We start from the raw sequence: 16,728 nt of genomic DNA on the forward strand, positions 1-16,728 counted from the left end.
AACTTCAATAAGTCATGCTGGGAAAACTGAACAGCCACCTGAAAAAGGATGAAACTAGATCATTATCTTATACTATATCCCAAAATCAACTCAAAATGTATTAAAGACCTGAACATAAGACCTGAAACAATAAAACTGTTAAAAGAATACACAGGTGGTAAGCTCCTTGACATTGGTCTTGGCGATGATATTTTGGATCTGACACCAAAAACAAAGTCAACAAAAGCAAAAATGAACAAGAACTATTTCAAACTAAAAATCTTCTGCAGAAAAAAAGGAAACAAAATGAAAATGAATAGGCCACCTATGGAATGGGAAAAAATACTTAAAATCAAAGATCTGACAAGGAGTAAATAAAAAATATAAAAAAACTCCTATGACTCAACAGGGGGAAAAGATCTCAGTCTGATTAAAACAAGAATCTGAACACATTTTTCCAGAGAAGACATACAGATGGCCAACAGGTACATGAAAAAGAGTTTGATATCACTAATCACCAGGGAAATGCAAAATAAATAGCAAGACACAGAAGCAACCTAAGTGTCCACTGATGGATGAATATAAAGAAAATGTGGTCTACATAGACAATGGAATATTATTCAGCCATAAGATGGAAACCCTGCCATTTGTGACAACATGGATGGACCCTGAGGTTGTTATGCCAAATGAAATAAGACGACTGTATGATCTCACTTATATGTGGAATCTAAAACCAAAATAAGACAAACGCAGACACAGTAAACAGACCAGTGGTTGCCAAAGGTGGGAGGTGGGGGAAATGGGTCATGATGGTCAGAAGGTACAAACTTCTGGTTCTAAGATGAGTAAGTACTGAGTATGTAAGGTACAGGATGGTGACTGTACTTAATAATATTGTATATTTGAGAATTGCTAAGAGTTCTCAACACAAGAAAAACATGTAACTGTGTGGTGATGGCTGTTAACTTACTATGGTAATCATTTTGCAATGTATACATCTATTAAATCATTATGCTGTATACCAAAAACTAATATAATGTTGTATATCAATTATGAACAGAAAGTGAAAGTCACTCAGTCTTGTCAGCTCCAAAACCCCATGGACCATAGCCCAGGAGGTTCCTCTGTCCATGGGATTTTCCAGGCAAGAAACTGGAGTGGGTAGCCATTCCCTTCTCCCGACCCAAGGATCGAATCCAAGTCTCCTACATCGCGGGCAGATTCTTTACCATATAAGCCACCAGGAAAGTCAATTAAAAAAAAAAAAAACCTGGAAAAATTCATAGTTATGGGGCATTTGGCAGAATATTTAGGAAAACCTTGCCTCAGTGGAAGGAATGATTAGTCCTCAGTTCAGTTCAGTTGCTCAGTCGTGTCCGACTCTCTGCGACCCCGTGAATCACAGCATGCCAGGCCTCCCTATCCATCACCAACTCCTGGAGTTCACTCAGACTCACGTCCATCGAGTCAGTGATGCCATCCAGCCCTCTCATCCTCTGTCGTCCCCTTCTCCTCTTGCCCCCAATCCCTCCCAGCATCAGAGTCTTTTCCAATGAGTCAACTCTGCATGAGGTGGCCAAAGTACTGGAGTTTCAGCTTTAGCATCAAAGGATGATTAGTCCTAGCCATCTAACAAATCATAAAGGTAAAATCTGAAAAGGATCAAACTGTTTCCTGGCAATAATTGCATTGCAGAACAAAGCTCAAGATTTAAAGGAACACAAAATATCCAACAGCCAACAAGGTAAAAATCATAATGTCTCAATGAAAGACTACCAGGCAACAAAGATGCAGGAAATTGTATCTGAAAATTAGAATTATCAATAATTTAAAACTGACCCAGAACTGGCCCACTTGTTAGAATTAGCAGACAAGGAAATTAACAGTCATAGTCATTCCATATGTTGAAGAGATACAAAAGATTTAAAAAAAGAGAGAGACCCAGAGAAGAGGTGGTGTATACATATTAATATAAAAACAATGAAACCTTGCCATCTGTGAAATAGATGAACCTAAAGGGTATGCTTCTAAGTGAAATAAGTGAGACAGACAAACACTGTACAATTTCACTTAATAACGTGGCATATCAAAGACAAAAACAAATAAACAAACACCAGAAAACAGAGTTATAGATACAGAGAACAAACAGGTGGTTGCCAGAGGGAGGATGGTTGGAGGAGGGAAAAAAAAAAAGGTGAGACCGATTAGGAACACACTTTCAGTTGCAAAATAAGTGAGTCATGGGTGTGAAATGTACAGTGTGGAGAACATAGTCAACTTTTAACATCTCTATGATAATATAACCTTAGTAGACTTATCACAGTGTGTGTGATAATTATCAAATTATATTTCAATAAAACTGGAAGAAAAAGAGAGACCCAAACTGAACTTCTGAGATGAAAAGCAGCAAGTGAGAGATGAAAAATACCGTGGATGGGATAAATGGCAGATCAGGCACTGCAGAATGAGATTAGTAAACTCAAAAGTACAGCAATAGAAACTATCCAAAATGAAACACATAAAGAAAAAGTAATTCAAACAAACCCACAGACCCATAAGAGTAAGCTGTAAAGGCAACTTCCAAGTGACACAAAAAAAGGGAGGGGAGGAAGAGAATGAAGGTACTTGCTCTTTGCAGAGGATTGACAAATCATACAAGTGACGGCCGTAACCAACCCAGTAGCAAACTGTGTGCTGTGCTTCAATTCTGTCCATTTCCCACTAAAAGGAATTAGGGCTTTGCAGATAAATGGCTGACCCCAGGTCTGGGATAGTAAATATACAAAATGAGACTGCAACATTTTGATGTGCCAAATAATAAAGGAACTGTTAAAAACTTTATGTGACTCTTGACTGAAGTTAAGAATTAAAAAAAGAGCCCTTGTCCCGCCCTTGGCGGGCGGCTACGGCCAGGGCCGCCTGAGGTCCGGCCCAGCAGGTGGCGGAGCGCAGGGATGGGATGGCGGCGGCCGAGCCCGTGAGCTGCGCACCGCCCGGGGCCGGCAGTAGCTGGCACAAGAAGAGCCTGGGGCTGCTCACCGCCAAGTTCCTGTCGCTGCTGCAGGAGGCCAAGGACGGCGTTCTGGACCTCAAGGCGGCTGCAGATACTTTGGCTGTGAGGCAAAAAAGAAGAATTTATGATATCACCAATGTCTTGGAAGGAATTGACTTAATTGAAAAAAAGTCAAAAAACAGTATACAATGGAAAGGTGTAGGTGCTGGCTGTAATACTAAAGAAGTCATAGATAGATTAAAATATCTCAAAGCTGAAATTGAAGATCTAGAACTGAAGGAAAGAGAACTTGATCAGCAGAAGTTGTGGCTACAGCAAAGCATCAAAAATGTGATGGACGACTCCATTAATAATAGATTTTCCTATGTAACTCATGAAGACATCTGTAATTGTTTTAATGGTGATACACTTTTGGCCATTCAAACACCTTCTGGTACACAACTGGAGGTACCTATTCCAGAAATGGGTCAGAATGGACAAAAGAAATACCAGATCAATCTAAAGAGTCATTCAGGACCTATCCACGTGCTGCTTATAAATAAAGAGTCCAGCTCATCTAAGCCCGTGGTTTTCCCGGTGCCCCCCTCAGACGACCTCGCGCAGCCTCCCTCTCAGCCTCCTACCCCAGTGCCTCCACACAAGCCCAGCTCGGCCGTCCAGAGCCTGCCTGAGCCACCTGTCTCTGAACGAAGCCAGCCTCTCCAGCACACGCCAGCCACAGACTTGTCTTCAGCAGGATCTATTAGTGGAGATATCATTGATGAGTTAATGTCTTCTGATGTGTTTCCGCTCTTACGGCTTTCTCCGACCCCAGCAGATGACTACAACTTTAATTTAGATGATAATGAAGGCGTTTGTGATCTGTTTGATGTTCAGATACTAAATTATTAGATTCCATGGAAACTTGGGACTGTTATCTACCTCTAACTGTGTAACATTTTAGACTTCTTAATAACCTAAGTATTTAAAATAATGAATGTAACACCTTTTTAGTTCACTGATTCTGAAATGTTCTTCCCTAATACTTTATTTTTGCTTCACAAAACTTCAACCATAAAAACAAAGGATTCTGACTGTTTCAGGAGAAAAAATGATTTCATATCCACCAACCCTCCACACCCTCAAGTAATTACTTTCTGAAATTTCAACTTTTCTTCCCATTCTGAACCCTTCTGTTTTCTTCCCCTTATATGAGAAGAAAGTTAAAGTAGACTTCAGGTCATGCGAAACAAGAAAGTTGGCCAAGGGCTCATCACTTGTTCTGTCTTCCACTTGTACTGCCACAAGACTGTCCATGTTCCTTTGTGTCCTCCAATCCAGACATTCACTGCCACTTATAACATGAAGGGTGTAAACTAGGATATATTAACTGTTTCAGTGAACAGAGTTTGTGAAGTGCCTTCTGTTTTAGCACTTTAAGTTTATCACATTTTGTTGACTTCTGACATTCCACTTTCCTAGGTTATAGGAAAGATCTGTTTATGTAGTTTGTTTTTAAAATGTGCCAATGCCTGTACATTAACAAGATTTTTAAAATAAAATTGTATAAAAGATTAAAAAAAAAAAAGAATTAAAAAAAGAAAAAGAGACATCTAGAGACACTGAAACACTGACTACATAAAGGGACTAAGAAACTGGTCCCCAATTTTTTTAGGAAAAATAACTATGTTGGGGTTATATTTTAAGAGTCTCTGTCTTTTGGAAATACTTTCTAAAATAATTATGGATGAAATAACATATTTAAGACTGGTCACAAAATTATCAGGAGATACAGACAAAACAATATTGGTTATGAGTTGATAAATTTGAGAATGGGTAATGGATCTCTGAGGATTCAAACTATTCTATTTCTGTATATACGAAATATACCAAAATAAGATATTTTAGAATGCAGATTGCTTAAACAAACAAACCAGAAAAGAGAATTTTAAGTTCCTAGCTTTATTATCGGAGAAGGCAATGGCACCCCACTCCAGTACTCCTGCCAGGAAAATCCCATGGATGGAGGAGCCTGGAAGGCTGCAGTCCATGGGGTCGCTGAGGGTCGGACACGACTGAGCGACTTCACTTTCACTTTTCACTTTGATGCATTGGAGAAGGAAATGGCAAGCCACTCCAGTGTTCTTGCCTGGAGAATCCCAGGGATGGGGGAGCCTGGTGGGCTGCCGTCTATGGGGTCGCACAGAGTCGGACACGACTGAAGTGACTTAGTAGCAGCAGCTTTATTATTAACTTTCCTTTGAGAGAAGCATTACAATTTAACAACAGTGTTGTTTTAATTTGCAAATAGTGATATAAAAATGATCAAACATTTAATAGCTTAAAAACAAAAGAACTGGGTGAAACAGCAAAAGGATATGTGAAAAAAAAATTTTGTGGGAGATGGTGTAAAGAAAAAAGGCTGAAAATTAATTAAGAGCCACACTTAGAGTGTCTTATGAACAAGAAGAGCTAGCCAAAGAGGTAAAATACACACCAGAAAAAAAAAGTACCCTAAAACATAGTAGGTCACATAGGTGGCCAAAAAATGACACTGACCCATGTTAATATTATGTAAAGATCAGCTGTTACTTCTTAATCACTCTTCTCCCCTCACCACCCATGGAAGTAGAACGAACGCATTTATACTGAAGTCTATGACTAACTTCTAGTTCAGAGTCCTTGTGATACTTTAAAATGAGAAAGGACAGTGCTCCAGAGAAAAAGCAGTATACCCAGATACAAAGAAAATCACAGATATGTGGCTCCATACAGTTATACCTATGTTGTGAAAAGAGATGAGAGGCAGGAGAATGACATAGTTCATTAAACCTTAACTCAGTGCTCTGCGTTTTATCCTTTTCAACCTCTAGACGCAGCAAATAATGCCTTAACTGAGACAGTTGGGAGACAAGTAGGAGGAAGGGCAGAGAGAAATGGCTAAGGATAAAGGGAGAAATTAGTAAAATAGGAACTCAGTGGACAGAACTACAGAGAAACCATATGGTGATGTTTAGAAAACATCTTAGAACTTGAAATTCAAAATCTATTAAGATATTTCAATAATTAAAAAAAAACAAAACTCTTCTTGCTTAGGGTCAAAAAAAGGTACTCTGCATTACTAAGGAGATTATACAGACTATTTCTACAGTTTTACTATAATGTTCCCAAATTAAGAGAGAAATTTGGCACAATGACAAACATTACAAGGTCAAGTAATAGGGAAACAGAATCCAACAGCCATCACAATATCCTATATGGTTTATTTCTTGGTTTGCCTCCCTAATTCTTTGAAAAAATGTGTGCGCACACACACACACAGTAAGTCACCTATGAAATGACCACAAGACATAAACTGATGATTCATATGGCATGATTCTTGTATCTGTATTCCTTAGAGATGGAAGGCAGAGGGCTATGATTTATACTTCTCCAAGGAAATAACTGAAAACTAACTTCAGAATGACAGATAAAATCCTCATGGTATCACTTGTTCTCTCTCCTTTCTTATGCTTTCTCCATGTGTTTTAGTTCAAATCTCTTAAACCACAGTCCACATGATACTACAGAGCCCTACGTAGCCCATTTCCTTTAACAAATCACTGGCTACAGTGTGTGTTAAGAGAAGCTAGACATGCAGGGAAAGTAGAATGATTCATGAAATCTTTCCTTACACATTTTTAAACACTTTTAAAAACAGTTTTAGACTCTCCAATCCAAGTGAAATTCATCTTTTATTCTGAAAAATTTGCTAGGCCTTTACAACCATAGCTGTTGCAACAATCTTTCAATCAGCTCTTTGCATGTCACACTGATATTAACTTATGGGGGCAGGGGGGGAACAGCTAACATTCCTTCCAACTTTAAAATTCTAAAATTTCAGATCAAAACATAAAACTAGTAGTTTTTTCATTACGACAGAATATGAACAATTACATTTAGATTTTAAGCATAATCTACATATACAGCCTCTTAAATACTGAGATAATAAAGTGCACTGAATTCTTATTTAACCTACTATTTCTCAATAATTCATTAAAATCTGTGTTAATTGATAAAATAGAAACTTTACTTAGTATTAGTACTACAAGCCTTTCTTTTTAAAGTTTCTTTTGACTTCAGTTTTAATTTGCCTGAAAAAAGGAAAAAGTGTAAAGCAATAGCTTTAAAAAACACACCATACAAAAGATAGACATGATTCACAATGTGTTCAAAAGTTTACAATAAAATAAAAACATTTTGATTATAGTTTGAGAAAAGAGACCAATGCAAATCTCATTCCTTTCTTTGAAATAAAGTTATTTCATGATTTGTTTTCAAAATAGGTTCTAAAAAGGATACGTGTTCCATTAACTCCTGATATTTTAAAGTCATCTAGTAGTTGAACAACCATTTCTCTATTTGGATCATTAGGATCTGAATTACGAACCTGTAATAGGGAAGACAATATTTAAAAAAAGGGAAAGCACAGAAATAAACCAAATGGTGAGGGAGGGGATACCAGCAGCATATGTAACAATGGATTACTTCAGAAAAGAGCTTATACAAATCTGTAAGACAAACATAAAATTTTAATAGCTCAAAGAACTTAATAAAAACAGTTCACAAAAGAAAATACAATCAACAAAGATTGTATTATATAGTTACTGTTCTAATTATAACATTTTGCTACTTACTCCCAAATTAACTGCTAGTTACCAGGCCAGGAAGAATTCAGGAGCTTTTGCATGATGCAAATCAACCATAGCACTAACCATACTGCTTATTCAGCCTTCATTTTTTTCATAGAAAAACCTCTCAGGGAAGGAAGCAGTACCCTGATTTACTTTGGGGCATGAGCTCATCTTGTTACAGACTAGCACATTGAAAGTACTTTCCTGACGCTCTCTTGGTCTAGCATCCTTGCTTTTCTGAATGAAAAATCTAAGGCTCAGAGGAAATAAAAAGACGAGTTGAGGATATATTCAGATAGAGCCAGTCCTAAAAACTCATGTCTTCTCACTTGGGATTCAAGCTTCTTCTACCTCACTGACATTTCCGAATTTTTAAGAAAACTGAAAATAAGTTTTTGAAAATATTTACCTAAGTTTCCAAGTAACATAAGGGACTTAATAACTACAGTGCTTATTTTTATATTAAATATTTTTAAAGACTTTAAAACAAAACAGAAGTTATATATTTATTCACACTTCTTTTATTTTAACCATGACAGGAAAGAAAACCTGGCACATAAAACATGCTCAATAAACATTTTTATTTGCAAGGTTTTTTTTCAGTGTGCATGTACAGGGAGAGTTGCCATCACAGCATATTCTACCAGTTCCCTACCAAATACACAGAATGTGTAAATACTGTCTTCTTCTACCTCTGTAAGGATACTGGAACTTTACAGTAAAACTTAGCCATATCAAAAAGTAGGTATTTGGTATGTCTTAACTTGAATAAAACTTTATTTATAACATAGCTCACACATATAATCTAATACTTACTGATTTCAGCAACCGGATTTCATCAAGTGCAGTTTCAGTATAATGTTCAGCACTTTTAACTACTTTCATTGCCACGAACTTCTTTCCCCTAAGAAACAAATACAGGCAATTAAGACTAAATGTCTTACCTTTCAGTTTCGCTAAGATTTAACCATAACTGGGAGACAGTGATAGAATGTATATTGATTTCATGTTTCCCTGGTATTCAAACACAAAGAACTATTTCTGTGGGATCATCTGCACCTGTTAATAGCACTAACTGGCCATATTGAACTTATAAGAAGAAAATCTGTTCCTAGATAATGTCAATCATCAAAACATTTTCTCTGAGTTAAAATCCACTTTCTGAATGCTCCATGAACCCATGTAAAACCATGAAATGGAGATAAGTAAGGGGGGAAACTTCACCAAATCAGAAGTATTCTGTATACTTATATAGTAAAACCTAAAAGGTTAAAAGCTATAATATTATACTTTCCTCTAAGAAGCCAGAAGAAATACTTGGGTGAAAAACTGATAAAAATAGTGCATAGATAGCAATTGCTGTCTCATCAAAGATAGAAGATACACTTTAAGGTAAACATCCAATGTTAACTGCCTGTGATTTTTATGTAGAGGTTTTAGACATATGGCTGTATGGCTGAGCAAATCTGTTATAGAAACAAAACACAAGAAAATAATTTCACACAGGTTGGTCTAGGATACCATCTAAAAATTTAGCTCTATTCCAGTGGGAAAAACTATGAACTAATACACTATACTTTCTTTGAGTATCTGTAATGTTTTGAATTTGGGAGTTTCAAGAGCTTTACTGATAATAATTCAATCTTGTGTCTCCTCTAAGGTGCTGCTTCACCAGAGGAAAGTCATTTGCCCAAGAATATAAAGATTATCAACTATAAGATTTTTATTAAGAAATCAGTCTAGAGCTAGACTAAAAGTGGAAAATTAAACACAAACATTTAGGAACCACCTAATCCTCTTGTACTAAAACTTACTGAATATCCCATGATAGCCACACAGTTGAAAAGTGTCCCCAGCCCAACTTTCGGATCACATGATATCTCCCATTGAACAGATCTCCAATTTTCACAAGATGGTAACCTCCTGGAAGAAACAACAGAGGGAAAGAATCACTTACTTAGGAAAAAAAAATCTCACATTTTCCAACATTTATACATCTTCAGCAAATAAAAATGGTTTCTTTTAATACAATCAATTCAACAAAAGAAAATTTTAAATCAAGTCAGCAACACAGTATTATTGAGCTCATGTTAACTTGAAAAAAAAAAATTACTTTTCCAAAACACAGCACAACAAAACAAACCAGAAGACCAGAAAAGGCTGATAACAGTGGCAGGAATCAAAGGATTTAAACACCTATCTCTGCCTGCTAAGAAGAACAAAGTTCTCCTCAATGGTAAGATACATTCTGTTACAAGATCCAATCCTACCCAAGAATCCTGGAATGTTTTGTAAAAGAAACAAAATACATCAGGCAATCTTATGCCATGGTTTTTAAGTATCCGTAATTCTAATACAATGTAGCTGAGCAATCATCACTTTAAGAAAAGAGTAGAGAAAATGTGTTTTTCAAAAGTCTACATACCAAATCTTATCACTGTTCACTTCTGGATGATAGCATTATAGATAACTTTTGTTTTCTTTTTGTTTAATATATTTCTGAAATTTTCTAAGGAAAATATGCACTATCATTTTTTAAGGAAAAAGAGAGTAGATACATTTAACTTAAACTAAGCTTTAATTAAGTCAAACTAAAAGGAAATACTAATTCCTATACTTAGAGAAAAGGATGCAATAAGCAGAAAGCATTAACACCATTTATGCTGATAGATCAAATATTCAAATGAAAGAGTGTACACATGAATTATATCTTACTTGATATCTCCTCACAGAAAACCTTACCTTTGCAGTAATCATTGGGATCTTCCTGCTCATCATCATCAGATCCCAGGATCTCCTCTTCTTGCTCGGGCGGGTCACTTTCAGAGTGCGGAGCAGAGCCTCGGGGCTGAGTTTCAGATCTAAGAAATAATACAAACATGTTCATTCCATGTGAGCAGAAGAAAACAGGACCCATGAACAGATAACACAAACAGAATGTTACGCAGTGGCAGCCTAGGAAAACATTACCTATCACTTTACCTCGTGTTAGGAAAAGCCTAGTTTTAAAAAGTCAGTACATGATTAAATAAAATCTGGAAAATATATAAAAGTACAACGGGGAAAAATTACTTGAATCTCAATACTCAAAACTGCTGGTAAAACTAGATCTTCCTCCAGTAATTTGCTGTTATTTTTATTAAAAAACATACTTTATAAACAAATTTGTATCCTGCTTTTCCTATTATATTGTTAACGTTCCCCCTCATTCCTATACAATCTCTTAAATCTACTTCCTTTAGTGGTATCACTATCTACTCTGGTACATTCTGTCAGTACTAAAAATTAAAGCTGTTGAGTATTTTTAGACAATTTTTATTCTGCATTTAGAATTATTCCCCTAAACTACCAGATAAAGATAGAAACATTTTCCCTGTTTATAAAAATAACACGTTAAATATAGGAAATTTGAAAAATAATTATTTTGTTCTAAAACATCTCTATTTTGAACATATTAACACTTTGGATTATTTCTTCCCAATCTGTGCCCACAAATGTTTTTTATATAGTATGACTTTTCTGAAAGAGCTGTAATGAATTACATCTCCAGACACACATGGGCTCCGAGTATTCAAGTATTACTAAATTTCAAAAACTTGGTTTATTTGACAGGTTAAAATGTTATCTTATAATGTACTAAACACTTAAAACTGATTCCTTTCTCTACATGCCATCAATTACTTATATTAAAACTTTTAAGCACTGAGTAAGTAGTTCAGGAGGCAGAAAGACTTGGATTTGCATTCAGGCTCTGACACTTAAAAGCTGCCTGCTTCATGAAGCTTTGAGCAAAAGAAGTAGTGTCCACATCACTCTTTTCAGCAGTTGCAGGAAAAGGAATTTTAATTCCCATTTCCCAGTATTTTATTTGCATTTTCAAATCTTTTTCATCAGATTGTTTTTTTTTCCAAAAGATTCAACAGAAAAAAATTGAATAGCAAAATTAATGGGCTGCTGAGACATAACTACATTGGCAAGCATGACTAGATTTGAATTTTCAGTGGCCATTCCAACCTGCCTCACTCTTGGTACTTTCTGTCCCTCAGAGGATACAAAAGTAGTTACAAAACTGCATGATTCAATTCTTAGTGAAAGCATGTCTTTGGGAAACTTACCTGGCCTACTTTCCCAAGTGGGAATGAGTCTGAATGAACATTTCCAAATTTATTAAGACAGGTTTCTAAAACAAATTCTCTGATTTCAAACTTGTTGTCTTACAATTTTTATTTTAAGAACTGTAATTGAAAAATTTTTGAAAAGCAGTGAAATATTGAGTTGTGAAAAACGGACATGCAATTCCCACTTTTTTCTCTTGAATGTTCCTTTTCTACAGACTCTTGTATTGTTTCAATGATGTACTGCCTTCTTTCATCTTTAGGATAGGATTTATAGTCTCTAAGTTTCCTTTAGATCCTTGTATTATCTTGGCTTTCTCAAACCACCCATGTTTTACTAAGCCATGCTTTTACACACGATGTCAATCAATGAACATCAGACAACTCAATAAAAGCCTCTGCCAGAAAAAGACAAAAACCCAAAAAAGAAAGAAAATTTGAGAAAACATAGACAGTTACTATTAGACAGTGAGGAAAAGATGATAACATGATTAAAGAGTTCAATATCACTGTAACTTTGATTGATGGTTGTTATAATAGTATAAAATTTCTGAAGAAATATTACAGAAAGAATTTCAGCTTATTAACACTTGAAACTAAAAACCAGTCTTCCTAGAACAAAAAGGGAGAGTTCTAAAATAGTTTCAGTCTGTGCTTTAAAACTTTTCATACCTATCAATATTTCATGTCACAAGTATATGCTATTTATATTTAGAAGAAAAACCATTGTTATCAGTAGTTTAAAGCTCTCAAAGGATACAAAATTTAACCCAGTACATCTACAAAATCTCCAATATAAACTGAAATGAACAACAGATCAAAATTTAATAGCAGTATGCTTCCAAAGAAGTCAAATAATCTATAACCCAATTAAAACACCAGTAATATTAGAAATAGGAATATACTTGGCTGTGGTATAGAACAGAATCAAGGCAAAAATTTGGGAAGAAAGCTGAAAGCAGTGGAAAAGCTTGACAGTTTTGCTCTCCTTATACTTCCAAGCTTGTTCTGACACAAAGTCTGGAGTGTGAATCAAGAGGTAAATAAAAGCCAAGTTAGAATGTTTTCTCTGATTTCGAAGGATCCTTTCAACTCAAGATTCCATTGGTATAATCATCACCAATCACTCAATAGCAAAACCAAAGCACTAAATAAAAATTTACTGAGTCTTTTGTAGTCAAATACTATATATTCATAATCATCATAAAGAATATGCTATTTATGAATGTTCACTTACACATTTCATGAATTCATATATTCAAATTAGCCACACAAACTCCACACTTCTACATTTTCTAAAGAATAAATGATGAAGAAATTCCTGTAGTTTAAAACAAAAAGTAAAACCAAAGAAACTGTTAAGTCCATTCTGACTCACTAAATTGGTCTATAACCTACTAGTGGGTTGCATTTGAAAACACTTTCCTGGAAGTTACTTTAACTTCTTTGTGTGTGTGTTAGTAGCTCAGCTGTGTCCGACTCTTTGTGACCCCATGGATTGTAGCCCACCAGGCTCCTTCGTCCACAGGATTCTCCAGGCAAGAGTACTGGAGTGGGTTGCCATTTCCTTCTCCAGGGGATCTTCCCAACCCAGGGATCCAACCTGGGTCTCCCACAATGCAGGCAAATTCTTTACCATCTGAGCTACCAAAGATACAATTCACATGTCATAAGTTCACCAATCTAAAGTGTACACTTCACTAGTTAAAGTATATTCAGAGTTGTGTAATCTCATTACAATTTAAATTTAGGACATTTTTATCCCCCTCCCTCCAAAAAAAGCCCCAACCCATCAACAGCTACTCACTGTTACACTCTTCCCCCAGACTCTGGAAAACACTGGTCTACTTTATGTGTCTATGAATTTGCCTATTCTGTGTATTTCAGATATAGAAAACCACATACTATGTGGCCTTTGTGACTATTTTCACTTAACATGTTTTCAAGGTTTATCCACGCCATAGGGTGTTATCAGTACTTCATTACTTTTTATGGCTGAATAATATTCCATTATATAGATAGGCCAGACTGTAATTTACCCATTAATCAGTTGATGGACATCTCTACTGTTTCTATTATTTAGCTATTATGAATCTTGCTGCTATGAATGCTCCAGAAGAAGCATATGCAATTGTGTTCACAGCAGCACTGTCTGAAATAAGGAAAAGCAGAAAACAACTAAATGTCCATCAAGAGGAGAGACAGGTAAGTTATAGTATTTTGATAAAATATATCCAACAGTAAAAACGAAGATCATGGCATCCGGTCCCATCACTTCATGGGAAATAATGGGGAAACAGTGGAAACAGTGTCAGACTTTATTTTTGGGGCTCCAAAATCACTGCAGATGGTGACTGCAGCCATGAAATTAAAAGACGCTTACTCCTTGGAAGGAAAGTTATGACCAACTTTAGATAGCATATTCAAAAGCAGAGACATTACTTTGCCCACAAAGGTCCGTCTAGTCAAGGCTACAGTTTTTCCTGTGGTCATGTATGGATGTGAGAGTTGGACTGTGAAGAAGGCTGAGTGCGGAAGAATTGATGCTTTTGAACTGTGGTGTTGGAGAAGACTCTTGAGAGTCCCTTGGACTGCAAGGAGATCCAACCAGTCCATTCTGAAGGTGATCAGCCCTGGGATTTCTTTGGAAGGAAAGATGCTGAAACTCCAGTACTTTGGCCACCTCATGTGAAGAGTTGACTCATTGGAAAAGACTCTGATGCTGGGAGGGATTGGGGGCAGGAGGAGAAGGGGACGACAGAGGATGAGATGGCTGGATGGCATCACTAGCTCGATGGACGTGAGTCTGAGTGAACTCCGGGAGTTGGTGATGAACAGGGAGACCTGGTGTACTGCAATTCATGGGGTCGCAAAGAGTTGGACACTACTGAGCGACTGAACTGAACTGAGCTGAAAAATGAAGACGTTACATCCATCAGTATGAATGAATTGCACAAACGTAAGATGGAATGCAAATAGCAAGCTGTAGAATATATACAACGTATCCCACCTTCAGAGTTTAAAAACATACAAAACAGCCAATGTGTAGTTAAAATATAAATAATTGCACAACTGCAACTAGTCAGTAAATAATTGTTGGAGCTCTGACACACAGTATGGTCATTATAGACAATAAAACTATATTACAAACATCAAAATTTCTAAGAGGCTAGATCTTAACTGCTCCTACCACTGGAAGAAATAATAAGATATAACAGACGTTAGTTAACACTACAATGTCAATCACAATGTGATATAAATTCATCAAATATGTTATACGCATTAAACGTACACAGTATTATATGCCAATCATATCTCAGTTTTTAAAAAGCTGAGTAAAAAGAAAGAATAAAGTAACAACACAAAAGAAATACAAGACAAATTCAGGATAGCTATATTCCACAAGTGAACTACTAATATAGAGATATGATCAAGGAGGAGTACACATGGCATCATATACAACAATGAGATTTTCTTAGGCTGAGTAGGAGCTACTATTATTTATTTGTTATTTTATTGTTTATACTTCAAATGTTTTATTTTAAAAAAATTGGCTCTGATTGCTTTTAAGTATGACTCCAACACATGGCTGGCTTAATGCCATTTGGCTAAATCATTATCATACATTTGGAAATCTTATTGACCTTACCCATAAACTACCCCCAAAAGTGCCTTTACACTGCCTGAGGTTGCTGCTGCTGCTGCTAAGTCACCTCATCGTGTCCGACTCTGTGCGACCCCATAGACGGCAGCCCACCAGGCTCCGCCGTCCCTGGGATTCTCCAGGCAACAACACTAGAGTGGGTAGCCATTTCCTTCTCCAATGCGTGAAAGTGAAGTCGCTCAGTCGTGTCCGACTCTTCTCGACCCCATGGACTGCAGCCTACCAGGCTCCTCCATCCATGGCATTTTCCAGGCAAGAGTACTGGAGTGGGTTGCCATTGCCTTCTCCGGCCTGAGGTTAATCATGTTTTTATCACAAAATACAAATGGAGGCAATGGGGAGAGATTCAATTGCATGCCTAATTCATGGGGGAGAAAAAAGTACTTGCAAAAAATTTTTCTATAGTTTTTGTTTTTTATGCTCAGTTTTACTGAACAAAAAAAAAAAACCAAAACACCTACATGGATATAACAATCATGTAGATTAAAAAACTGAAGAACCACTCCTAAAAAGCAACAAGTCCAGATAGTAAGGTCAAGTGCTACTACATTTTCAATGAAGAGTTAATTGAGTAATTCTTTTTTAAAAATTCTTTTAAAATAAAGTGTACCAGTGTATCTCTAAGAGTTAGAAAAGCTCTCCAGTTAATTTGACAGCACTAGCATAAACTGACATTCAAAGCAGAAACCCTGACATCCAAAGCAGTCGAAAGCAACTCATCTACAGAATGAGGATACTAACTGCTGTGAGAACCTGACATTTAACATAATAATTAGCATAATCTTATTATGTACGTGTGTGTGCTCAGTCGTATCTAACTCTTTGTGATCCTATGGACTGTAGCTCACCAGGCTCATCCATCTATGGGATTTTTCAGGCAAGAATACTGGAGCGGGTTGTCATTTTCTCCTCCAGGGGATCTTCAAGAATCAGGGATCAAACCCATGTCTCCTGCATTGGCAGGTGGATTCTTGACCACTGAGTCACCTTGTACATAGGTAGTGATTAATATATATTACTTATTATTAATGCGTTTTAAAGTACAGGTACATATTTTAAAATAACTATGTTGACAAGAGTATGGAGAAACTGGAAACTTTGTGCTTTGCTGCTGAGAATGTAAAAATGCTGCAGGTGCTATGAAAAGCAGTATGGTGGGTCCTCCCCTCCTGCCCCCAGATTAAAGACAGAATCACTATATAATTCAACAATTCTACTCTGGGCATATACCTAAAGAGTTGAAAGCAAAGACTCAAAATGTTTAATGGATATATAGAGTTTCGGTTCTATGAGATGAGAAGTGTT

At 36.4% G+C, this 16,728-nt stretch overlaps 1 protein-coding gene and 1 pseudogene across 2 annotated transcripts in view; one reads left to right on the forward strand and one right to left on the reverse strand.

Annotated features, from left to right (window-relative positions):
- The window catches only part of SRPK1 (SRSF protein kinase 1), a 73,590-nt gene that overhangs the window by 27,871 nt on the left and 28,991 nt on the right, over positions 1-16,728 (reverse strand). Inside the window, 4 exon segments of the mRNA XM_086371343.1 lie at positions 7,313-7,400; positions 8,461-8,548; positions 9,459-9,567; positions 10,387-10,505. Of these exon segments, the coding sequence (XP_086227469.1) occupies positions 7,313-7,400; positions 8,461-8,548; positions 9,459-9,567; positions 10,387-10,505 (404 nt within the window).
- On the forward strand, positions 2,900-4,577 carry LOC147346666 (transcription factor E2F5 pseudogene; annotated as a pseudogene). The gene has a single exon (XR_015153081.1). The product of XR_015153081.1 is annotated as a transcription factor E2F5 pseudogene (transcript).

This window comes from Bos grunniens, chromosome 23 (genome assembly GCF_055505025.1).
Source record: "Bos grunniens cultivar Pamir isolate PY7600 chromosome 23, Bosgru_T2T1.0, whole genome shotgun sequence".
NCBI classification, from domain to species: Eukaryota; Metazoa; Chordata; class Mammalia; order Artiodactyla; family Bovidae; genus Bos; species Bos grunniens.